Below are 25,592 nucleotides of genomic sequence, written 5' to 3' on the forward strand. Positions count from 1 at the left end.
TGGTATTCTTGTATATTTCAGGATTCTTAGAATCATGCACAAGGAACCGATAAGCACTACTACTTTGTGCATACCCAATGAATACACAATCCATTGTTTTAGGCCCTAACTTTTGTACCTTAGGTGGTGGTACTACAACTTTAGCTAGGCACCCCCACACTCGTAAGTACTTATACGTTGGCTTTCTTCCCATCCAAAGTTCATACGGTGTTTCATTCTTTTCTTTGCGAGGTATCTTATTTAAAAGATAGTTAGTCGACAAAATAGCTTCCCCCCACATTGACTGGTTTACACCCGAACTAATTATCATGACATTGACCATTTCTTTCAAGGTACGGTTCTTTCTTTCAGCAATTCCATTGGATTGAGGTGAATAGGGTGATGTGAATTCATGACGAATTCCATTTTTAGCACAAAAATCAGCATAGGGAGAAACATATTCCCCACCCTTATCACTTCTAACCACTTTAATTCTCTTGTTGAGTTGATTCTCAACTTCATTTTTGTACAAGACAAACTTGTCTATTGCTTCATCTTTACTCTTAAGTAAATATATGTAGCAATATTTCGTGCTATCATCGATGAATGTAATGAAGTATTTGTTCCCGCCTTGAGTAGGAATTGATGCCCTGTAGCTTCAATTCCATAACCTTTGCGTCTTTGATGCCGACATATCTAACAAAAGCAAAGTTCCTTCTTTGGTAATCTTTCTTCAATCCAAAATACACATCTACTGCCTTTCTAAACCTGCTGAATGGCTCACGTAGCTCTTCCTTCTTAGTGCCATCGGGGAACCCCGTCACATAGTAGTTCGTAAGTTCTGTATTCCAGATCTTCCTTCGCCGGACTTGCGTCCATTCTCCGGTTGGTTGGTGGCCTCCGTTCATTGAGAGAATTTATCAATCTGTTATTGATTTTTTTTTTAAATATTTAAATGAAAATGAGATGTGTTTTATTTCTTTTTTTTTCCAACTTGGAGAGCATAGATGGGATATAGTTGGAAAGCATTAGAGATATTAAGGGTACATTTGGTAATTTGACGGTAAACGGCAAAGAATGAGATAGATGGTAGAGCTCTGCTGTCGTCATCAATGGTGAAAAAGGCTACAAATTTATAGTTGATTTTTGATTAAAATTATTTTTCAAGCTTTCGAGATCACATGGACAGAGAGGAAGAAGAAGTTGCAGAGCTCCTGGGAACATAGAAGAATATATTGTAGGCGAAAGTTTGTGACCCTTTTGCTTTTAGGGCTTTTTCAGGTACTTCAGATTTATGACGAATTGGGGTTTGTATGATATAGTATCGACTTCGTTTCTATAACTTATGCTTCCAATTCTGGTTTTAAACAACTTTGGATCATAAGTTTGATTATGAAGTGAAAACTGCTCAGTTGGAGTTAGACGAAGTAGAGATTGATAACTAATTTTGGGGGAAGATGAAGGCGGGGAGTGCGGCGAAGCTTATTGTCGATGCACTGCTGCAACGGTTCCTTCCACTTGCGAGGCGTCGAATTGAAACAGCACAAGCACAGGTAAAGATATTCACTTACTCACTTATCATCTACATCTATGTTTAATTTCGGATTCCGAGTTTACAATTCGGATTTGTACAAGACGATTAGAGTTGATGTACGCTAGTTCTATCCACAAATTGACGTATTCTATTGAAGTCGTGTCAGTTGTTGATTAGATTGTGTTGTTGTATAAACAGGATGGACAATACCTTAGGCCCTCTGACCCTGCATACGAGCAAGTACTGGATTCTTTAGCAATGGTGGCACGACACACACCTGTACCTCTTCTAGAAGCTCTACTTCGTTGGAGAGAAACGTGAGTCTCTAAACTCTATTGTTATTCTACATTTGTATGGAGTTTGATCATGTTATTTCTTGTCTGTTTTCAGTGAATCCCCAAAAGGTGCTAATGATGCATCTACATTCCAAAGAAAGCTTGCAGTGGAATGCATTTTCTGCTCAGCATGTATTCGATTTGTGGAATGTTGTCCACAAGAAGGACTTACAGAAAAACTCTGGATTGGCCTTGAAAACTTTGTATTTGATTGGCTCATAAATGCTGACAGGTAATAAGTTAATAACTAATAACACCAAGTTGTCTCTAAAAACCTCCATTTTTCCCAATATATAAGCTGAAACTTTGTTTCTTTTCAGGGTTGTTAGTCAGATTGAATACCCTTCTTTGGTTGATTTGCGTGGACTCCTTCTAGATCTTGTTGCACAACTCTTAGGTGCTCTTTCACGTATAAGGTAAACTTACTACTTCTAATACAGGGTCTTTTTGGTAATTTAACAATGTTTATCTTTATCCTATTCCACAATAGGTTCAGTTCTGTAACTGAGCGTTTCTTCATGGAACTCAACACTCGTCGAATTGACACTAGTGGGGCTCGAAGTGAAACACTTAGTATCATTAATGGAATGCGTTACTTAAAGCTCGGGGTATATAACTATATATGCTAAATACAACATTTTTTTTTTACTTTTTTTAAATTATTTTCTTTCTAGAAGCATATAATAATATACAGTGAATGATACATTAGGTGAAGACAGAGGGTGGTTTAAACGCATCAGCTTCCTTTGTGGCAAAAGCCAACCCTCTTAATCGGGTCCCACATAAAAGAAAGAGTGAACTTCACAATGCCCTTTGCAATATGCTTTCAAACATTTTAGCACCACTTGCAGATGGTGGTAAAGGTAACTGGCCGCCACCTGGCGTGGACCCCGCACTTACTCTTTGGTATGAAGCTGTTGCACGTATAAGAAGTCAACTCATGCAGTGGACAGACAAACAAAGCAAACATATAGCCGTAAGTAAATGTCAATTCCCCATATTACCCTTTTCTTACTTTAGTATAAGTTTATAAGTTTCTTGATTTATTATTAGGTCGCGTACCCTTTGGTGACTTTGCTTCTTTGTCTTGGTGATCCTATTGTTTTCCTCAATAACTTTGGTCCTCATATGGAGCAACTTTACAAGCATCTAAGGGTAAAATCGTAATTTCAACATTTAGAGATAATTATAACTTATAAGAGGAATGAATGATTATTTAGAAAATTGATTTTACAGGACAAGAACAACCGTTTCATGGCTCTGGATTGTCTCCACCGAGTTTTAAGATTTTATTTGAGTGTTCATGGGAATTCTCAACCACCCAATCGCGTATGGGATTACCTGGACAGTGTGACAGCTCAGCTTTTGACAATTTTAAGGAAAGGAATGCTTACACAGGATGTCCAACATGATAAAGTTGTTGAGTTTTGTGTTACTATAGCAGAACATAACCTTGATTTTTCCATGAATCATGTGATATTGGAATTGTTAAAACAAGATAGTCCAAGTGAAGCAAAGGTGATTGGCCTTCGTGCCTTACTTGCAATCGCCATGTCACCAACAAGCCAACATGTCGGCTTGGAAATCCTTCATGGTAATTATTCGATTTGACCTTTTTAGCCTCCATTTGACTTTTTTTGTTGACTTGTGCTACTTTTGCAGCTCATGATATAGGGCATTATGTTCCAAAAGTCAAGGCTGCAATCGAGTCTATTTTGAGGTCATGTAATCGAGCTTATAGTCAAGCTCTTCTCACTTCTTCAAAGACCACAATAGGTAATCCAGTTCACATTCTACCATTTTTATGGCATTTAGGATCTGTTTGGTATGATGGAATGGAATTGCAAAGGAATGGAATGAACAACGTAATGGAATGTGCAACTCAATGGAATCAATCATTACATTCCATTGTCATGTTTTGTTGGCTCATGGAATGAGTCATTCGAACATATTGTTATGCATAATCAGAAAACTAAATATCACTAAACTGATAAATAAATAAATGTTACATTATTAATCTAAATTTAAATCAAATAACGATACATCTATATATAAATCACACATAAACATATCTCATACCGTTTAAAACACATACTATATGTATTTCAAACCTTAATAAAGATTTATCTATCATTTAAAAAACTTTTTTTTTTTTTCAAAAATAAAAGTTAATTACCATGAAATAGTAAAATAGAAATATAATAACTGGAATCAAAACAAAAAAAAAAAGCAATTTCATAGAAGTTTTGAACAATTTAAAAACATTGGTGTTATTGAAGACTGGGTTTTTGACATAAAAGTCCTAAAAATTATCAAAAATAAAAACGGTTTTGTCCTTGCGACGATTTTAGGCGTGTTAAACTGTTAATGCCTAAAGTTTGCCAAGTTTTTTTTTTTTCTTTCATTTTTACCCTTAAGTTTACAAATTTGCAAAAAAACTTAAGTATGAAATCAAATTTGCAAAAAAAAAAAAAAAAAAGAAACCATAAGTTTACAAACGTTTTATATTTTTACCCTAAGTATGTTTTCCAATTTTGACATGAAACTCCTTAAGTTTTTCAAATTTTGTCGGTTTCGTCCTATAAAGATTTGACAAACTTAAGTACTTTCATGCCAAAAGCCCTTAAAGATTATACAAATAAAGAGTAATTCTAACTATATCATTCCATTCCCTCAAGGAATGAATCAAACCCCCCTCCATTCCATTCCCTCAAGGAATGAATCAAACCCCCCTCCATTCCATTCCCTCTTTGATTACTGCATACCAAACATTACCTTAGTATCATACACCAACAACACATGCACTTCTGAGATGTAATAAATCTTTTACTTTTTACCTTAGATGCTGTGACCAAAGAAAAATCCCAAGGGTATTTATTCCGCTCAGTTCTAAAATGCATACCCTACCTAATCGAAGAAGTGGGTCGAACCGATAAAATAACCGAAATAATCCCGCAACACGGAATCAGCATCGACCCGGGGGTCCGCGAAGAAGCGGTCCAAGTCCTCAACCGGATAGTCCGCTACCTCCCACACCGCCGCTTTGCAGTCATGCGTGGAATGTCAAACTTCATCCTCCAACTCCCAGACGAATTCCCTCTCTTGATCCAAACATCCCTCGGACGCCTTCTAGAACTCCTTCGTTTTTGGAGAGCTTGTTTGTCCGATGATAACAACAACAACATCATCGAAAAAAACAAAAATGCCGATGAAAATGTTGTTGTGGTTTCGGATAATGCGAAAAAACAAAAAGGGTTTAAGAGATCTTCTTTTCATCCCGGTGAACAACCGATTGAATATCGCGCTTCGGAGATTGATGCAGTTGGCCTTATTTTTCTTAGCTCTGCTGATAGTCAGATTAGGCATACGGCTTTGGAGTTGTTGAGATGTGTGCGCGCTTTAAGGAATGATATACGGAATTTATCGTTGTATGAAAGATCGGATTTTTTAAAAGACGAAGCTGAACCCATTTTTATAATCGATGTTCTTGAAGAAAATGGGGTATGTAATATGTTCTTGTTCTACTTAGGGTTTCTGTTTTTGTGTAAAAATGTTTGATATGATATGACAGGATGATATTGTTCAAAGCTGCTATTGGGATTCAGGGCGACCTTTTGATCTGAGAAGAGAATCTGATGTGGTGCCTCCTGATGCAACACTGCAGGCTATACTTTTTGAAAGCCCTGATAAGAACAGATGGGCCCGCTGTCTTAGTGAGCTTGTCAAATATGGTGCAGTGCTCTGTCCTCAGTCTGTTCAAGATGCAAAGTAATCAAAATTTTCTACCTTTTTTTTTATCAAATTGTTTTATGGAAAATTGTCATAAAAGTTTTCAACCTTTTACTTGGTCAGACATTATTTTTTCAATAAAACCACTACGTTTTGTATCTACTTTTGGAAAAGCCATTGTGATAAAAAAATTATTATTACTACTATTATTAATTATTACAATTAATAAAAATTGTCCTTATATCTAGTTTTGGTAGTATTCAAGCTTTTTTTTTTTTTTATAGATATGGTTCGACTATTTCAGTTACATTTTTCGTTTCTTAAAAACAACTCGGTTTTTCAGTTATTTCGGTTTCGGTCATTGGTTATTTATTTTTTTTATAAAATGATTCGTTTGTTCAGTTTTCTCGGTTTTTCCATTTTTGTTGTTCTTTATCAACAACATGCTAACTATTTCATTGAAGTTGCTACATATATTTAAAGATATAATCATTGTTATAGTCAAATGATATATGTTTGATAACTTATTAGATTACCACATGGTTAATGCAAAACATTAGTAAATGTCATACCTATTTTATCATTTTAATTAATTAAATCATTTAATCCAAATAGGTAATAATAATATATAAACATACTACGTATTTACTATAGGTAGTCCGTAACCATAAGATGTGTCCTATTTGCTTTAATGGAACCGTTGTCATGATGTTAATAAAACACACACACACAATTAATAATAAATTAAATCAAATAGTTTTAGAAATTCGAACACTTGTTTTTAAAAAGAAAACAACCAAAAATCAAAAAAATTTAGAAAACTGAAAAATCGAATCAGTTTAAAATACATAGAAAAACATAATAAAAAAAAAACTAAAAAACCAAGTTGTTTTTAGAGAAAAACGAAAAATGTAACTGAAAAAATCAAACCTTTTAAAAAAAAGTTAAAGAAACTAGAAACATAAAAATCTCTTATTTATGATATTGTCAATGGCTTTTCCGAAAGAAAACATAAAGTAGTTGGTTTTTCAGATAAAATATTGAAAACATAGTGAGTGACTCTTGTAAAAAAATCCCTTATTTTTATGATATTTGTATTGTCAGATTGGAAGTAATTCAGCGCCTTGAACACATTACACCTGTTGAATTGGGTGGAAAGGCTCATCAATATCAAGAAGCAGACAGCAAATTAGATCAATGGCTCATGTATGCAATGTTTGCCTGTTCATGTCCACCTGGAAGGGAAGGAGCTGGTGCTGCAACGACACGCGATCTTTTCCATCTCATCTTCCCTTCACTAAAATCTGGCTCTGAAGCTCATGTTGTAAGAGCACCAAATCCATTTTTTTTTATCAATAATAAAAAATACAGTATATTCTCTTCAAACTAACTATTTTTTTTCTTCTTGGATTGCAGCATGCAGCAACTATGGCTCTAGGGCATTCCCATTTGGAAGTGTGTGAAATAATGTTCAGTGAACTCGCATCTTTCATGGACGAAATTTCCTTAGAAACAGATGGAAAATCAAAATGGAAGGTATCACTATTCACCAATTCACTAATTCACTAATCCACTTAATTATAATATTCGAAAAAAACTTAATATTTTATTTATTTATTTAAATTGAAACAGAGTCAAAAGCTTCGGCGTGAAGAACTCCGAATCCGGATAGCAAACATATACAGAACCGTAGCTGAAAACATATGGCCCGGAATGTTAAGCCGGAAACCGGTATTCCGACTCCACTATCTAAAATACATCGATGAAACCACAAGATTAATCTCAACTTCACCTCTGGAATCCTTTCAAGAAATGCAACCTCTTCGATACTCACTCGCGTGTGTCCTAAGATCTTTAGCCCCCGAATTTGTCGAATCAAAATCAGAAAAATTCGACCCGAAAACCCGAAAAAGATTATTCGATCTTCTTTTATCTTGGTGTGATGAATCGGGGTCCACATGGAGTCAAGATAGTGCAAGTGATTATAGACGTGAAGTGGAAAGGTATAAATCGAGTCAGCATTCTCGATCGAAAGATTCGATTGATAAGATTTCGTTTGATAAAGAAGTGACTGAACAAGTTGAGGCGATTCAATGGGCTTCAATGAATGCCATGGCTTCTTTGTTATATGGGCCTTGTTTTGATGATAATGCAAGGAAGATGAGTGGAAGGGTTATTTCATGGATTAATAGTTTGTTTATTGAGCCTGCTCCGCGGGCCCCGTTTGGGTATTCACCCGTTGACCCGAGAACTCCGTCTTATAATAAGTATGGGGGTGATGGTGGGAGAGGGGGTACGGGTCGGGATCGGAATCGAGGGGGTCATCTTAGGGTTTCACTTGCGAAAATGGCGTTGAAGAATCTTCTTCTTACGAATTTGGATTTGTTCCCTGCTTGCATTGATCAGGTTAGATAGATGTCTTTTCTTGTATCGTAAAATATGTTAACAGGCGGAATTGGAATTCGAGATTCCATTCCGTTGTGTGATTGGTTGCCAAATGGACGATTCAGTATCATTGAATCCCATTTCATTTCCTGCCAACCAAAAGCATGACAGATTCCAATTCCCTCAGATTCTACTATTCTAGGCATACTTTGTTCATGGATTCCAGTGGAATGTCGGAATTGGAATCAGAGATTCCAGTTTTGTGGCTTGTTTGGTTGCTAAAATTGATGGAGTTCAATTGTGTCGGATTTAAATTCCATTTTTGGTGGATTTTACCATTCTGGTGGAAGGAATTCAATTTTATTCTTTCCTTCTTCTTAAAAGACCAAAGCACCCATCATTGTATATAAATAAAAGTAAAAATTATAAAAATATTCAAGTTAAATTATTGAATTCTATTTCATTTCCTGATTTTTAATTTTTTCTTTAACATGAGGGCATTTTTGGTCTTTTAATATAAAAGAAAGAATGGAATTGAATTCCTTGCACCCTCCTTTAGGAGTAGTAATCCATTGAACATTGAGTTTAAACTTTAAAGGATTCCGACATAATTGAATTCCATCCAATGGAGTCCCTAATTCCAATTGTCAGAATCCAGAAACCAAACACGCCACGGAATGGAATCTCGGATTCCAATTCTGTCGGAATTCACAACCCAAACATCTTATATGTTACTTGTCTTGACTAAAAACGTCTTTTTTTCTCCTTCAGTGCTACTATTCCGATGCTGCCATAGCAGATGGCTACTTCAGTGTCCTAGCCGAAGTCTACATGCGCCAAGAAATCCCCAAATGTGAAATCCAAAGACTCCTCTCTCTAATCCTCTACAAAGTAGTTGACCCTTCCCGCCAAATCCGCGATGACGCCCTCCAAATGCTCGAAACCTTATCCGTTCGTGAATGGGCTGAAGACAAAATAGAAGGTTCCGGAAGCTACCGTGCAGCCGTCGTTGGCAACCTCCCCGATTCCTACCAACAATTCCAATACAAACTCTCTTGCAAACTCGCCAAAGACCACCCCGAACTCAGCCAACTCCTTTGTGAAGAAATCATGCAAAGACAACTCGATGCAGTTGACATCATCGCACAACACCAAGTCCTCACTTGCATGGCTCCATGGATCGAAAATTTAAATTTTTGGAAATTAAAAGACTCCGGATGGAGCGAACGGTTATTAAAAAGTCTTTATTATGTGACGTGGCGTCACGGGGATCAGTTTCCGGATGAAATCGAAAAGCTTTGGCGTACGATCGCCTCCAAACCCCGGAATATCCGCCCGGTTTTGGATTTCTTGATTACGAAGGGAATCGAGGATTGCGATTCCAACGCGTCGGCGGAAATAAGCGGCGCCTTCGCGACGTACTTTTCCGTTGCGAAGCGCGTGAGTTTGTATTTAGCGCGAATATGTCCGCAAGGAACGATCGATCATTTGGTGTATCAGTTAGCGCAACGTATGTTGGAAGACAGTATGGAACCGGTCAGACCGACTGCTAATAAAAACGAACCGAACGGTTACGTTTTGGAATTTTCTCAGACGTCAGCGGTGGCACAGATGGCGGCGGTTTTGGACAACCAACCGCATATGTCACCGCTCTTGGTACGCGGGTCCCTGGACGGCCCGCTACGGAATACAAGCGGAAACTTGACATGGAGAACGGGCCGGACACAGTCCGGCCCGTTGACTCCCATGGCGCCGGAAATGAACATTGTTCCCGTGACCGGTGGGCGGTCCGGGCAACTCATTCCGGCGCTGGTCAACATGTCCGGCCCGTTAATGGGCGTTCGAAGCTCAACCGGAAGCATGAGAAGCCGCCACGTGTCGCGCGATAGTGGCGATTATTTGATCGACACTCCGAATTCCGAAATCGACGGGTTGCATCCTCCCGGTGGGACCCACGGGGTTAACGCGAAAGAGCTTCATTCCGCGTTACAAGGACATCAACAACATTCGTTGACTCATGCGGACATCGCGTTGATTTTGCTTGCAGAGATCGCGTACGAGAATGACGAGGATTTTCGGGAGCATTTGCCGTTACTTTTTCATGTCACGTTTGTTTCGATGGATAGCTCGGAAGACATCGTGTTGGAACATTGTCAGCATTTGCTCGTGAATTTATTGTACTCATTAGCCGGCCGTCATTTGGAGCTGTACGATGTTGAAAACAACGATGGTGAAAACAAACAACAAGTCGTGAGTTTAATAAAATATGTCCAATCAAAACGCGGAAGCATGATGTGGGAGAATGAGGACCCGACACTTGTCAAAATCGAGCTCCCGAGTGCCGCTCTTTTATCCGCTTTAGTTCAAAGCATGGTGGACGCGATATTTTTCCAAGGCGATTTACGAGAAACTTGGGGGGCAGAAGCGCTAAAATGGGCCATGGAATGCACGTCGCGCCACCTGTCATGTAGGTCCCACCAGATTTACCGGGCTTTACGTCCAGCTGTCACAAACGACGCGTGCGTCTCACTCCTTCGTTGCCTCCATAGATGCCTCGCAAACCCGGTCCCTTCGGTTTTAGGGTTTGTTATGGAAATTCTTTTGACTTTACAAGTTATGGTTGAGAATATGGAGCCCGAAAAGGTCATTTTATACCCGCAACTTTTTTGGGGATGTGTCGCGATGATGCACACGGATTTCGTCCACGTGTACTGCCAAGTCCTCGAGCTTTTCGCGCGTGTAATCGACCGGTTATCGTTCCTTGACCGAACTACCGAAAACGTCCTTCTCTCAAGCATGCCGCGAGACGAACTCGATCACACCGTTTCCGATTCCGACTTCCGGACGGAATCACAATCCGGAAACGGAAACGGAAACGCGAAAGTCAAAGTCCCGGCGTTTGAAGGCGTCCAACCGCTCGTACTCAAAGGACTCATGTCAACCGTAAGCCACGGTGTCTCAATCGAGGTTCTTTCCCGGATAACAGTTCACTCATGTGATTCCATCTTCGGTGACCCCGAAACACGTCTTCTAATGCACATCATCGGATTACTTCCATGGCTATCTTTACAACTCACCCACGACACGCTTACCGAAAAATCCCGAAACGTATCGACAAATTTAGCGATTTGGTGTCGCGCGAAATCTTTAGACGGATTAGCGACTGTTTTTATCGCGTATTCACACGGCGAAATCAAAACAATCGATAACTTACTCGCGTGTGTTTCCCCGCTTTTGTGCAACGAATGGCTACCGAAATATTCCGCTCTCGCATTCGGGCATCTTCTAAAGCTTCTAGAACGTGGGCCCGTTGAATACCAACGCGTTATTCTTTTAATGATGAAAGCTTTACTCCAACATACACCAATGGATGCTGCACAGAGCCCGCATATGTACGCGATTGTGTCCCAATTAGTTGAAAGCACGCTTTGTTGGGAGGCGTTGAGTGTTCTAGAAGCTTTGTTACAAAGTTGCAGCTCGTTGACCGGGTCCCACAGTCATGATTCCGGGGTTTATGAAAACGGGCTTGGTGGTGGTGGGCCCGGGGTTGATGAAAAGGTGTTGTTTCCGCAATCGTCTTTTAAGGCGAGGAGTGGACCGTTGCAGCAGGCGATGGGTTTGGGGTTGGGGTTGGGGTTCGGGGCGGGTGTAGCGGTTGGGGTGTCGGAATCGGGGATTCCGGCGAGGGAATTGGCGTTGCAGAATACGAAGTTGATACTTGGGAGAGTGCTTGATAATTGTGCACTTGGGAGGAGAAGGGATTATAAAAGATTGGTGCCTTTTGTGACTACTACTGGAAACCCTTGATTTTTTTTGGAAGTTGTATCTTGTTTATGATTTGTACATTGGTGAATGGATGGATGGGTTTTGTATATAATTGAAACTAGAAAAATAGTGATTGATGCTCATTTTGATTCGAGTTGTTTTTTACTATTTTTGTGTAATAAGCATTGTGTAAAATGATGTATTATTGTCAGCTTTGATCAATTATTATCTCATTCGGATATTTACCATAATAGTTTTAATTAATGCACGTCCAAGCTGAATTTTTACATAAAATTTGGTATTAAATCTCTCTGCATCATTTTATCATTTTTGTGTTTTTTCGTACTGTAATATCTGTTGCCTTTAGTATTATACTAGATTATGGCCCGCGTTAAACGCGGGGAGCGCATAAAAAAACACATAATTGTATACATATATTACATCATAGGAAGCATGACAATTAAAAGTACATTACCATAGCTATTTTAAATTCATTAACAAACATTACAATAACTATTTTAACCTCATAACAATTAAAAGTACATTACCATAATCAATAAACACAAACATTATTTTCCCATTATAGTTTAAATAAACTTCCACAAAATATCGCAGACGAAATTAAAAATTCATCTTGGCATATCTCTGATGTTAGCTGCTTCCAACATCTTCGATTCAAACACTATCTTTGTTAAATCGGTTGAAATCAAAACATTTATTGCAAATAAAATAATAAGGCAAAGATTAAGGAAATTACCTTTAAGCTTAAAACAAATTGACAATAATAGGCTTGGTCAACATAGTTTGTTATTTAAACTTAAAACAACTTGACAATAATAGACTTGGTCAATTTAGTCCATAATCGGTTGTAAGTCAACATTGTATTATAAGAGATCTAAAACTATTATGTTTATGTTTTTGTGTGTGAAAAATATGCTTGAACACATAACAATGACCAAATATTTGAATTTTATCTGAATTATTATAATTTTGTATTGTACATAGAAAATAAAACATGAGTTTATGATTAAAAGAATAAATAAAAAAAACTAATAAATCATAGAGTAATATAAAATATTTAAATAGTTCATTATAAAAAACAACTATGTTCGAATGCAAATTAAAATATATATATAATCACTAATATCTACTTGGCATAGTCACTGTATCAAAATCAGAACGAATTGAAAAAACTTGTTGAGAAGGATGTGCCGGAACCACATACTCAATCGTATTTCCTTTAAAGAAATATAGGGTATTGTTTCTATAATCCCACCATTCATGTGCACCTTCATTGTAAGTACTAAGATCTACTTTAACCTACCGATTGTGAATGAAAACCCAAATAGCCCACAAACGATCTCCACTTACAGAGAAATATCTCAATTTTCCGTGAAACTTGATCAGTCTCGATGCATACGGTTTGAAGTCATTAATAGTAGATGGTGCAAATATGAGTATATGTTCTTCTGAATAAATATCAAATCGCAATATGGTATCATTAGATAATAAGAATTAAACGACACCGCCACTTGTAACTGGCTCATGATAAATGGATAATTTGAAACTCCCTCCATTGCCATGTAGTAGATGAAAACAATTCTATGTTGTAGTAATTGTAGTCCACTTTTTCCTTAAGGAGGTCACTACAAATAAAATAACATATAAGTAAATAATAAAGTAAATTAATAACATAAAATATACTACGTATAAACTCATACGATGGCATTGTGTATGACAATCGAATGACCTTGAAATGTAATGAGTTCGAACTGATAACTACCAAAGCAAACTTTACCGCAGTGTATTCAGAGCTCGGAAACGATATCCATTTGGCATTTGTAGTCGTTGGTTTGATAACAAATAAAATCTTTGAAATGTATTCATTTGGATCATAGGATTCAGCAAGAAGGAGTCCGCACAAGGATGATGCTAAAATCGTACAAGTATGTGGTAGCCAATCAATGTCAAGATTTAGTAAGTGGTACCGAACCAGTAATATCTTCAACTATAATGGTGATTTTCAAACTGAAAGTATTGATGTAAACAGATTTAGTAATATAAATTTATATAATTTAACATTACAATATAAAAATATTTATAAAATAAGTTTCAAAACCTGGGAACAACAGAAATGACTTTGTTCATGCAGCTTGAAGTGTTACAATAAAAAACTTCTTTATCTTGAAACTGATCACCATGGATTAAAATTTGTTTTACGGCTTTCGGTTGACATCTAGTACAAGTAAAACAGTACCATTCCCCTTCAGCACATACTTGCTTAATCGTACCGAAAACAATTAAAGTTTTTTCCTAAAAAATGTTAACGGAAGTTTAAATTTTAGTATAAAATAATAATAATCAAGGATTAAGATATAAATAATACAAAACCAATTTCACATAATTTATATATTGTAAATGAAAGTGATGTATATAAACCTGATGTACTTGTTGAAGATCAGCAATACTATGGAAATCAAAGTTATGAAGGAAATCTTCATTTTCAGAGTAGATGATCAAGGACGAATGGTTGCTACAATTAGCAATTGTGGTTTGAACAATTTATCTGTTTGTGGACAAAATAATGATTGTTTGAAGTTAAATGTTTATTAAGTATAATGCTTAAACGGGACTTTTATAAAAAAAATATATCAAACTTTCTGCAATCATGAGTTTATGATTAAAGGTACAAAGCAAAAAAATGCAAATTTTTTGTTATAAAATGTGTAGTAAAAATAAATGTACAGTGCATGGGCAATTTGGGAATGTTGGTATATATATTTATTTTGTCGTATTTTTACTATTATAAAAGAACAAAATATTTATGAAGGTTTTATACTAAATTTACATAATAAAAAAAGAAAAAAAAAAGATAAAAATATTTATTATGAATTATGGCATACTGGTATGAAATAGCAATGTCTTTTTACTTTTAAACCATTAATAACAACATAGCTAAATATGCAATTTTTGGGATATCACGGTTATCAGATTTGTGAATGAAATTTTGAAATTTGGAAAAAAATAGATTCAAACTTAACTTTTTAAAATAGCATTGGAAAAAAATAGATTCAAACTTAACTTTTTAAAAACCATGTGGATTATTAGCTAATAATTTAACATTTTATAATCTTAGTATGCTACATGGTCAAAATGTAAAAAAATGACCATTCTACCCCTACTCATACAGAAACAACAATTACAAACACACAGACGACAGTTAAGTCATAAACAGAAAGCTATTTGCAATTTTTAATTTAGGTAGAAAATAACAACCAACTTGGGTCAAAGTAATCATTATATCAATATATTGCAATTTTGAAGTCTTCTGAATGAATTAACATGTAATTTGGATGAAAATTCAATGAGAGGTTCATCCCTATTCGTGGTTGATTTGAAAGACTTCAAAAGTTGTATTTTAGATTGTAATAACAATCGACACAAAGAGATATCGACACGGAAACATAAAATCATAAGTTAAACATAGAAAGATAATTTAAAATATTATATATATATATATATATATATATATATATATATATATATATATATATATATATATATATTAAAAAGACTTAACATTATACATGAAATATAAATTTATTTCATAAACTCAGTCGTTAATCAAGATAAACAAATCAATTAAAAAACAAACAACATATATAAACCTTTATATTTAATATGATATTAATGAATTAACATTAAAAATGAAAATATTTTGTGTTTCATACGCATACACTATTAGCCCTAGATATTTTAGGAACCTTCACATATCTTTGTTTTTTATCACTTAAAACTTACAAGCTACTGATTCAAGAATGCAGACTATAAAGTGAAGTCGCTGAAGACGGGATGTTCAAAAGAAAATAAAGGCGACGTACCTGATCTTAAATATGCTTAGAAAAGGAACAAATCGAATGTAGAGAAAAGGAAAACCAAAGATGCTTAAAGAGTTTTGGAACCAACGAGGAATTTGATCTAAGGGTGTAAAACATACAATCAAGAACCCTTTTTATGCAATAATACATAAAATTTGAAGTAATAACATAAAAATCTGACAATCTAAATAATAAAGTTTGTAGAAACATTACATAATTAATAATAATAAGATATCGACATACTTAATTGATAATTAAAATTAATAAAGCTATATAAAAATAATATTGAGTGAAGGGATCGGGAACTAAAATCACCAAATTTTTAATAATTGTAAATTTCTCAGATTGATAAAAAAAAAGAGGAATAATAAGAGATTTCATTGCATAGACTAAAGTTGATTATTAAAATTATTTGAATAGAAATAAAACAAAAGAACATAAATCGATTTTAATCCATATTTTTCTGCCACATATTTGAAGCAATTTGAATAACATAAGAATTTGACAATCTAAAAAATAAAGTTTGTAGAAACAGTATCTGCTGGTCAATTAAAATCATGTCTAGGCTCCCGACCATATTAGGATTGTTTTTGTAGGTCTGATTCCAAAGCAAGACGATTTTAACACGTATGTTCAAAGACTCTTTGGATGCATCGATTTCAGCAACCTTATCAAACACGACCTGATCTGCATTGTTAGTTGCCATGAAATACTATTATCTGCAATGAAGGAGATAATTAGTTAGAGAGAAATTTGATTTGGAATGAAAAATCGTAGACACTATATTTATAGGAAAATATAAATTTGGTTAATGCTGATATGACATAAAGATTTTGGAATGTAATATCATTTCCATACTTAAAATATGTATTATGTATGGTATGATAGCGAAAATAATATCAATATAACATGTCAAATACAATTACAAAAATAGATAAAATCATACCTAATTTAAGATAATAATTACCATATTAAAAACTGTAAATTTGAAAAGTTTGTAGAATAAGAAAAAAAATATAATAAATATATAATTTTTCAATAAATATGCAATATAATTACAAAAATAGATTGCAATGACGATGAACATATAGCTAAAATCATACCTAATTTAAGATATTATAAAGTTTGTTTTTTCCTCAAGCCACAGATAAGATTCATATTAAATTTAATATATCACAGGTATGTTACGACACGTTTTTAAAGAACATAAATTTTATTAAATGAATTATCTTACTCAACGCTAGTGATGCTATCATTCTTTTTCTTGGTTATTTATTCAACATTATTTTGACAAAACATATGGCTAGTGATGCTATCATTCTTTTCTTGGTTATTTATTCAACGATACCATCTCGTCAGTTTAACCCAAGAATGGTTGGCTTCCAGATAACAAGAAGTACTAACATATAACAAGAAGTACTAACATGTTATACATTTGAATCGATTAACCAAATGTTTATATCAAAAACGTTTTCTCTGTAAAAAGGTAGCTTACCGGTTGTGAGTCACAACTAAGATAAGCCGAAATCCATAACATGAAGGATAGATATTTTGACTTTTGCCGCATACCGAAAGTTTTGCAAAAAAAAAATTGTAGGTTGAAGGTATTTTAATAACAATATCTTTGGCATCATGTTTTGTAATTCCGCCAAGAAGTATGAGCAGAAATAGAGAGTTTTACTATTTTAAAAATTAGTTGGTAAATTGAATTATCAATTGCAATGAATTGTTAGTACAATCAACCAAGACATATTTTGGTGGTATAAGTACTATGGTCTATAACCTTCTTGCTTTCTTGTGTTAGTATTCATAACAGCTTCAACCACAGTCTATATATAACCTCTATATCGACAACTGCATGTTTTCAAATGACCATATCCGACAGTATTTACATGTATCAGAATATTAAAGCTCTCAACTTTAGATCGAAAACCTTCGTCCAAAGAAATATGTTCCATATTCAACTTCAACCTGCATAAAAAGTGCATACAAACAGATGGTAATTAAATTGAAAAAAAAACTTTGGATTTTTTAGATAAGGATACATTGGGATATGGAATATGACGCATAATTAAGGGGTGATACTGATAATAATTAAATAATTATTAAATGCTTACCCTGAACAAGTAGTTTTCAGGGGATAATGACAACTTTTGTCCCTTCCCAAAAAGCATATCAACAGATGGGAAAGTTTTCGATAGCTGTGAAACATCACTGAAAATAAAAAGATTTATCATTTTCATATTATTATTATTATTATTATTATTTACTTTTATACAATGATTAATGTTAAATAGATAATAAACATTACCTTCCACACCCGAGAAGCAAATGTCATTATTTGGATTAGGTCCTTTGATCATATGAACACCTTCAAGTTTTTTCAAGATCTACATATAATATAGAGATAATCAATAATTAAATACTACCCATTTAATAAAATGTTGCATCTAAATGACCATTTTATCTACATGATTTCTTAAAGATTTTTCAGACCATTCTGAGTTTTTTTTATCCATATTACCTGAAGAGTTTTTCCAAGGCCCATTTTATCAGCCAGGAGAACACGCCCTCCATGCTGCAATATAAACCCGCAATAAAAAGATCATGAATTATTTAGATGATGAGTATCTGACCAAATAACACACAAATTAGTCAATAATATTACATACCTGACACCGTCTCGCTGAAATGGCAATAACTTTGATTTTATGCTATCAGGCATCGAGTCATAGCGATCTGACGAATAGCATAAAAGAAAACATTAACAACACGAAAAGCATGAAAAACATAAAATAGAATACACTGGTTACAGAACAAGAAAATGGCAATAGATTTGATTCAACTCTATCAGGCACTAAGCAGTTATCGCAGTCAAAAATGAAATATCGGTGAAGGGCCGAGATTTGATATACCGGTTATCATGGTAGGATATCAGTTTTATATAAACATAAATTCTAAGTCAAGTAATCAGTAGCATCGGGCTTAAAATTGAATCATCAAACTCAAAATCATGGATAATTGCAAAACTCAACTAAGCTAGTAAGCTAATCAAGTAAAAAATAGCATTGTATTGTTGTACCCTTCTAGCAATCAAGTAAACAACCGGAAATGAAACTTAAAAACTATTAGATGTTAACACCTATTGGTTGATATGTTATATCTTTTTTGTAAAAGGTAGATAAAATGTATATAATAAAAAGAAAGCAGATTTCAAAACTATTGCTTTTGAAAGAATAACAATAATAATGATGACAACACCTTCATATGTTCCAACTCCTGCCCTTTTCCTCAATAAGCCCTACTTGACTAACAATCATATCATCTGATATATAAAACATTAAAACAAACATTTCTACCTTGAAGATCTGGAACAGCTGAGGCAGCAACAATAGCACGGTGCAACAATGGATATAGAGTTTCCACCTGTAAAATCACAACTACGTTCCACCATTTATGAGTCTTTAAGCAAAGAAAGAGGATTTTCAATTTCATCAACTTCGTTCAAATCCTTGATCCACTCAGGTTTGAACTCATATTCTTCCCAGACTAATATTGAGTTCATTACAAATCCAGACCATTCCAGTTTTTGGGGCAATACGATTGCCATATCACCAATGTAATTTGCACTCTTTTGTTCATATGCATAAAAATTAAACGTGTGCCACCCGATTGAATGATCAGATGAGTTGCAAGCGGGACCTTGAGTTGCCAATGGTGATTTCTTGTTGTTTGGTTCGTTTAAATTCTTTTGAACCTCAAAAGGGTCTTCGTTAGAATGACTGGAATGAAGAAGAATCCCTACTGAAACAGTACCAATCCATTCCACTTTTTGGATCTCATCAAAGAGTTCTAAACTATGCATGTTGCTATTATCGGCAAACATAACAATTCCATCAAGTTTCTCTTCTCTCACAACTCTGGATCATTAAGAATTACATCTATTAAAGTTTGATCTTGGATCTGAATTCAAATAGGATATGTTATGATTACCTTAAAGCTTGCAATCGCATCTCGGATTCCAACTTGTGACGAGCGTTCCAGAAAATGGGCATCTTCTTCTTGAACCCAATATGCTTGATTTGAAGTTTCGATTTTGCCAGCAACGCTGCCGTTTCATTGGTGGTGCCAACAGCTTCCACCACGATCCATACGACTTCGTAGGGAAAATTCATCAATGTGTGCATCAATCCGGTTAGATGTAAAGCTTGAAAAGTTCGAACGTAAGTTGGAGTGACAAAAATCAAAGGTCTAGGGTTTTTAATCCCGTACTGAACCTTCTGTTCCAGCTGAACAATTTCCATGATTCTGTGAGCTTTCATTACCTCCTTCGGGTTGGGGTGGAGATTAGAAGATGTGTCATCTTGGCCGATTGAAGAAGAAGCGAATGGATTCTCTGTTTCTTTAGGTTAGATCGGAAGAAGCGAGAGAGTAAATGACGAACGGAAGGCAACATTAGGCAACTGGTTTTTGGGTATAACAATGATGGCAGCAAATAATCTAACGGTCTAGAATATAGGATTGAAATACAATGAATGACCTTGATTTCTTAAATGGAGAATTTAAGGTTCTATTTTAATAATATTTAGAGATTTTAATTTTAACTAATATTAAATTTATTTTTTATGTTTTAAACTTAATTAAAAGCGTAATACTTTATTATTTCATGATAATTTAAGAACACGCTTATACATTTTTGAATAAGATTTTCCAAATAGAAAATGTTAATGATTTAAAACAAATAAGCTGAATAGATCGAAAAATAAAAATAAATACCATTGCTAAATATTTAATTTAGAATATTTCTTATGATAATTAAATGTAGGTTTTATCTTAAAATTGATATGTTGATGTAGAAAACCTTTTCAATTATTAATATTTGTAATGATTTCTTATGGGTTGATTTTTTAAAAAGGGTCTATATTATTGGGTCACTTGAAAAGGGAAGTCAAATAAAATTTATTTATTCATGTAATTTTTGTTAATTATGTTAGTTTTATATTTAGATTTCTAGATATTCTGTCAGATATATTTTTTGAGATAAATTTATAGAAAAAAAAGTTTTGTTCATGCTAAAAAAAAGCCCGTCTTGCTAAGATTCCTTAAGAAAAGTATTTTTTATCCATGTAACTAAGAAAAAATATAAATGATTTTGTCTCTCTACGGACCGGACAATAACTAATGATTCCATAATTGAATGAGTGTACTAGTTCCAAATTAAAAAAATGTTATGATAAAACTTCATTTAAAGTGATTTGATAGAAAACAATGTATGACTTGAGGGATATGATTCGGTGTGGAATTTTAATCCACCATTTTATTAATTTATATACGATGAAGGTGCTCTTGGTCCGCCGTCGTTTGTGCTATTCTACTAGAAACCTTTTTCTATCCGGTTGTAATGTAAATAGTTCAAGATGGAATTCGAATAAAAAATATAGATTAATTTCTCAGGGGCAATGATATAGGGTTAAGGCCAAACAATAAATTTAAACATATTGCAATACATGCCGCTAATCCAAATATTTGGTAAAAAAAAGATTTATATCAAATTTATAAATTAAACATTTGGTCTATGTGGTTTATTCAACTTCATACATTTGGTCCTATTATTGGATTTTTGACATGTCTGGTCCTTGTCATTTGTATTTATTGTGTCGGTGGTTCCTGATGCTAACTTCATCTACTTACAACCGTACATTTCTTCGTCTTCATTTTCGACACCACCGTGTCCCTACTCCATTTAACCGATCATCAGTTCATTGTTCAATATCGTGCCCTTCTAATTAAATGACGATGATTACGATCCGCTCTGTGAGCAGTGGAGCAAATTAGATTGATTCCTCCTGAAATTTTGGTTGGTGACTTTTTTGAGGGAGATATCGTAGATGAAAATCACATGGATGGATGGGGGTTGGGTAGGATTTTGCAGATAATATGGACAAATTCTTGGTATGTTTTCAATATCCAAGGAAGAATTTTGTTCTCATTGGAATTGTTATGGGTGGTGATGGTAGTTGTAATTAGTGTAGTGATCAGGGGCGATTTTAGTATAGGGCACACAGTGTACAACCACTGATTTTTTCGGATGCAGAGCAAATTTTTTCTACTATCGTGCAACCTCTGACTTTCCCGTGACACCCCTACTATGAAATCTTGTGTCCGTTCCAGGTAGTGATCAGTTCTAATTAGTAGATAATAAGCAAATAAGGAAATGATTAGGGCAAATTAGTCATATTATGAAAAATAACAACTTTACTGTTAGTTTAAACGCCTCAGGAACTACGGGCGTAACAAATGCAAACCACATGGACAAGCCATGTCAAAATCCAATAGTAGAACCAAATGTGTGAATTTGGTAAAACCACGGGACCAAAAGTGTAATTTACTAAAAAAAAACTAATAAATATAAAAACGTTTTTAAACGTTAGAAAAAAAACGGATACACTCTACTACTCTAAACAAGTAAACATTCTTCTTTGAGTAAAAAATTGTGTCGTGTTTGAGAGACACAGTCTCCACTAAAAATTATATCATTTTACAAAAGATGTTGTCATGGGTAGGATATTCTTAGAGATTATATGGTTGGGTTTCGGCTTATTGGCAGACAGGAATATGAGAAGACTTGCTGACTTCTAAGTATATGCAAAAGACATAAATACCCTTTATCTTCGTGATAAAAATGCATTTGCACATATTATTATGTAACACTTCGTGATAAAAATGCATTTGCACATATTATTATGTAACACGGAGTCGAATTTTAAATGTAGTGAAAGGAAAACATGATATAGAGACACATCATACAAGATAAACAACAATCGAAAACACAAGCACACATCTATACAACTCAAAACACGAATGACTCGAGTTCTATCTTCACAAAAATAAAACTATCTCCAAACAACACCCATCATTCGCGTGTCGATCCACCGTTCTTCTTGAACAAAGCCAATGCGTCACTATAAACCGCCACCACATTTGAGAAAACCGCAAGCACAATCATGAAAACACACAAAATCTTGTCCCTCTTGCTCGCAATTCCATATCGATCCCTAAAATTCCAAACAAAATTCAATCAAAATTCCACCTTTCAATCATAACAATACACACATCGGATTTGCATTAGTTTTATTCAATAAAAACCTATTATCAATAACTTCTCTAACTATGTTGCTTTTTTTTTTTTCGAATATTTAAAAGATGATACAATTATTATGTTTATAAAAATAAAAATAAAAAACAATAAAAATATCATATAACCATTATACATTTAATATTTTGATATTAGATATTAAAATGAAATAAATTTAAATTAGTCAAAAAGATAATAAATATTTTAAGTTTAAATATAATTAGAGTAAATTGAAATATTAATGAATAATTTAATAAAATTCAACTTACCCGAGAGTGATTGCAGAAGGAAAAATAAACCCAATGCAAACAGCCGCCGTTGCTCCGGTGAATTGAAAAGCATCCCAAATGCTCGGAATAAAATTCGCCCCCAAAAAGATGACTCCAATTAGGGCAACCGTGATTGACACAAACCTTAAATTATCAGAAGCTAGTGGGCCCCTACGTGGGAATAGCAATCCATCTAAATTCAATCTTAATGGAAAAAACACGATTGGGAAAACAAGCATCAAATGGAGTGCATAACTAACGCGAACAGCATCATTAAGCAACGAACTATACGGGATTCCAAGATTTGTGTCAAAGTTTGCAAGAACATCATCGAGGGTTTCATCACCAAATAATAAGAACCCAAAGAGACTCGTCATCACGTATACAGATGAACATAGGATTAGTGATGTTCGAACAACTGCTTTTATTTGAGTATTGTCTTCAAGTTCGTTATCGATGGAGTGAACATTGTAATGGCAGATGTAAGCAGTGACAAGAACAGGGACAACTGTGAAGAGATTGAAGGCGGATGTGAAATCAACTATATCGGGAAACAATTTGGGCATTGAGATGCTTCCGGTTATCAATTTGAAGAATGTAATTCCTGCTGTGATTACAAGGAATACAACTGCTAGTGCTACGGATAATGCGGAGGTGTAGCTCAATGAATCTGCACACCAAGTGTTCGATAAAATGTCAGGGCTTTTTATTTGTTATTTGTTGCAAACCAACTGTTTGATAAAATGTTTGAATAAAAAGACTAACCGATGCGCTTTAGACTTGCCAATGGTGCAAAAACTCCAAGGGTGGTGACAGTAAGTACAAAGAAACGACCATTCCACCATTGAACTCCAAACCATCCTTCTAAAACTCCGGAATGATGGATTCCATCGGAAGTTGTTCCCGAAAGCACATCACCTAAAGAACATAATCCAAATCGGAATCAAAATCAAAATCAAGATCAAGGTCTACGTATATCGTAAATCTTGTGAGTTGTGATATATTTAATTGAATCATATTCATACCGATGATAATCATGTAGACAACAAGAACACCGATGTTATTAACCATGACACAAACTTGCAACAACATTCGACCAATACTACCAAAGGCGTCTTCCATAACACCTCCATAAGAAACCGATTTTCCAGCCCTAGTGAATCGAATCAACAGATCGATGGAAGCATCGGTCAAGAATGCCATGAAGATTATCAAAGCAATTCCAGGAATAAGTCCTAAAACCTTCATAGTTGCAGGTAAAGCCATGATTCCAGCACCCACGATTGTGGTTGATAGATTGAACACCGCACCAGGAAAAGAAGCGCCATTGAATTCATCAAAACCTTGTTCTTCACCTTTCTGGGTTGGCAACAATGGTGATTTCTCATCGACCAATGATTGTTTGTTGTTCTTTCTCGATCTCTTTTCTTTCAGAGGTTTTCCATTAACAATCGTCATCTTCCGATGTGTATTTGAGAAACCCCAAGTTTTTGCAGTCGAATTCCTGAAATTGAATTCATTGAATTCAAAATACAAGCTTCAGAATCGATTAATTACTAGAAAGCAATGAAACCAACGCGTTATGTACTCATTTAATCAAAACAAATTACTTGAATTACAAAACCCCCAATTCATTCCTGGAAATGAATCCAAATTACAAGCTTCAGAATCGATTAAATACTCGAAACCAAAGAACCCTACATCATACAATTATTTGGATTACAAAACCCCCAATCCAAAAATCAGAATTAGAAGTCAAAACCGTACCTTAAAATCGATTAACAACAACCAAACAATTTGGATAGATGCAGATACGCAGGGATACGGGTCTGAATTTCTCAACCCCAGAAAATTAGCTTGGTCAATATCGGATTACGGCAGTCGATGAAAGAAAAATTGATGGCTGGGGATTTATTTCCATCAAATTATCGAGTGTGTTTATATAGAGAGGAAGGAGTTACAGTAGTATACGCAAGGTTACACAAAAACAGTAGAATTATAAGTGCGATTTGGGGATATACGAACTGACAGGAGGGTTATGAAGGGTATAAAGTGAAATTGAGTTGGAATTACTGTGAGAATTATGAATTTGGTTGACGTAATCGGGAGAACGCCGCCCACGGATGTCGCTATCGATGGGTTTTGTCGTGAACGCTGACGATGGTGAAGATCCCCAAAACCCCATTATTATGTGATCTTGATTCTTGAGGAGGGACAAAGATGAAATGGTTTTTCACAGTGGGTTAAAACTGAAAAGCATCGATCTTCTCCTGGTTTTTCGAAAAAAATATACTTGTTCTTTCAAACGTGACGAAGTATCAGGACATTTTCTTTTATCAAAGTTGGTAATTTCGATAAACTAACTATGTTAGATAAAAGCAATTCAAAGTTAATAAAACAAACCGTAAAAATTATATGCATTTTTTTCTTAGGTTTGGTCTAAACCTTGATTTTTTTTTTTTTTTTTTTTTTTTTTTTTGGTATTATGGTCATTTTAAATTTAAACTAGTTTCGTTGCGTATTTGGTCAATCCGAAAACTAAAATGACTATAATACCCTTGGTATATTTATTTTATATTTTTC

The 25,592-nt window shown here is 34.6% G+C and overlaps 2 protein-coding genes and 1 pseudogene across 5 annotated transcripts; 1 reads left to right on the top strand and 2 right to left on the bottom strand.

Annotated features, from left to right (window-relative positions):
• Positions 1-1,065: 1,065 nt before the first annotated feature.
• On the top strand, positions 1,066-11,968 carry LOC145109346 (ARM repeat superfamily protein). 3 transcript variants are annotated; one of them, XM_079046489.1, is made up of 16 exons: positions 1,066-1,260; positions 1,365-1,532; positions 1,712-1,830; positions 1,904-2,080; positions 2,169-2,264; positions 2,339-2,456; positions 2,558-2,824; positions 2,902-3,003; positions 3,085-3,442; positions 3,511-3,624; positions 4,691-5,349; positions 5,420-5,616; positions 6,682-6,901; positions 6,994-7,113; positions 7,210-7,983; positions 8,734-11,968. In XM_079046489.1, exons 2-16 carry the CDS (start codon positions 1,437-1,439, stop codon positions 11,767-11,769), a joined length of 6,453 nt encoding a protein of 2,150 aa, XP_078902615.1. In that variant the 5' UTR covers positions 1,066-1,260; positions 1,365-1,436; the 3' UTR covers positions 11,770-11,968. The 3 variants fall into 3 exon arrangements, with proteins under 3 accessions (XP_078902615.1, XP_078902614.1, XP_078902613.1); XM_079046488.1 differs by having other exon boundaries at positions 1,392-1,532; XM_079046487.1 differs by having other exon boundaries at positions 1,066-1,532.
• A 5,557-nt stretch (positions 11,969-17,525) lies between these two features.
• Positions 17,526-21,926, bottom strand: LOC145106990 (beta-1,4-xylosyltransferase IRX14-like; annotated as a pseudogene).
• A 394-nt stretch (positions 21,927-22,320) lies between these two features.
• Positions 22,321-25,157, bottom strand: LOC145109347 (amino acid transporter AVT6A-like). 2 transcript variants are annotated; one of them, XM_079046491.1, is made up of 6 exons: positions 24,777-25,157; positions 24,620-24,706; positions 24,035-24,513; positions 23,775-23,927; positions 23,010-23,679; positions 22,321-22,660 (listed from the first exon to the last, which is right to left on the bottom strand). In XM_079046491.1, exons 3-6 carry the CDS (start codon positions 24,465-24,467, stop codon positions 22,519-22,521), a joined length of 1,398 nt encoding a protein of 465 aa, XP_078902617.1. In that variant the 5' UTR covers positions 24,468-24,513; positions 24,620-24,706; positions 24,777-25,157; the 3' UTR covers positions 22,321-22,518. The 2 variants fall into 2 exon arrangements, with proteins under 2 accessions (XP_078902617.1, XP_078902616.1); XM_079046490.1 differs by lacking the exon at positions 24,620-24,706 and having other exon boundaries at positions 24,777-25,156.
• Between the last annotated feature and the right edge of the window lie 435 nt (positions 25,158-25,592).

The sequence above is a fragment of the Lactuca virosa genome, chromosome 4, assembly GCF_052849685.1.
Source record: "Lactuca virosa cultivar CGN04683 chromosome 4, Lactuca_virosa_CGN04683_v6, whole genome shotgun sequence".
NCBI classification, from domain to species: domain Eukaryota; kingdom Viridiplantae; phylum Streptophyta; class Magnoliopsida; order Asterales; family Asteraceae; genus Lactuca; species Lactuca virosa.

What these genes read in the sequence shown, in the direction of transcription:
- LOC145109346 (XM_079046487.1), top strand. Translation starts at nt 1,437, where the DNA reads ATGAAGGCGGGGAGTGCGGCGAAGCTTATTGTCGATGCACTGCTGCAA. An exon ending in AACAAAGCAAACATATAGCC is followed by an intron (nt 2,825 to 2,901) that starts GTAAGTAAATGT and finishes ATTTATTATTAG; the next exon opens with GTCGCGTACCCTTTGGTGAC. An exon ending in CAGTCTGTTCAAGATGCAAA is followed by an intron (nt 5,617 to 6,681) that starts GTAATCAAAATT and finishes TTGTATTGTCAG; the next exon opens with ATTGGAAGTAATTCAGCGCC.
- LOC145109347 (XM_079046491.1), bottom strand. Translation starts at nt 24,467, where the DNA reads ATGACGATTGTTAATGGAAAACCTCTGAAAGAAAAGAGATCGAGAAAG. An exon ending in TGTCTACATGATTATCATCG is followed by an intron (nt 23,928 to 24,034) that starts GTATGAATATGA and finishes TATGTTCTTTAG; the next exon opens with GTGATGTGCTTTCGGGAACA. An exon ending in CCTTCTGCAATCACTCTCGG is followed by an intron (nt 22,661 to 23,009) that starts GTAAGTTGAATT and finishes TTGGAATTTTAG; the next exon opens with GGATCGATATGGAATTGCGA.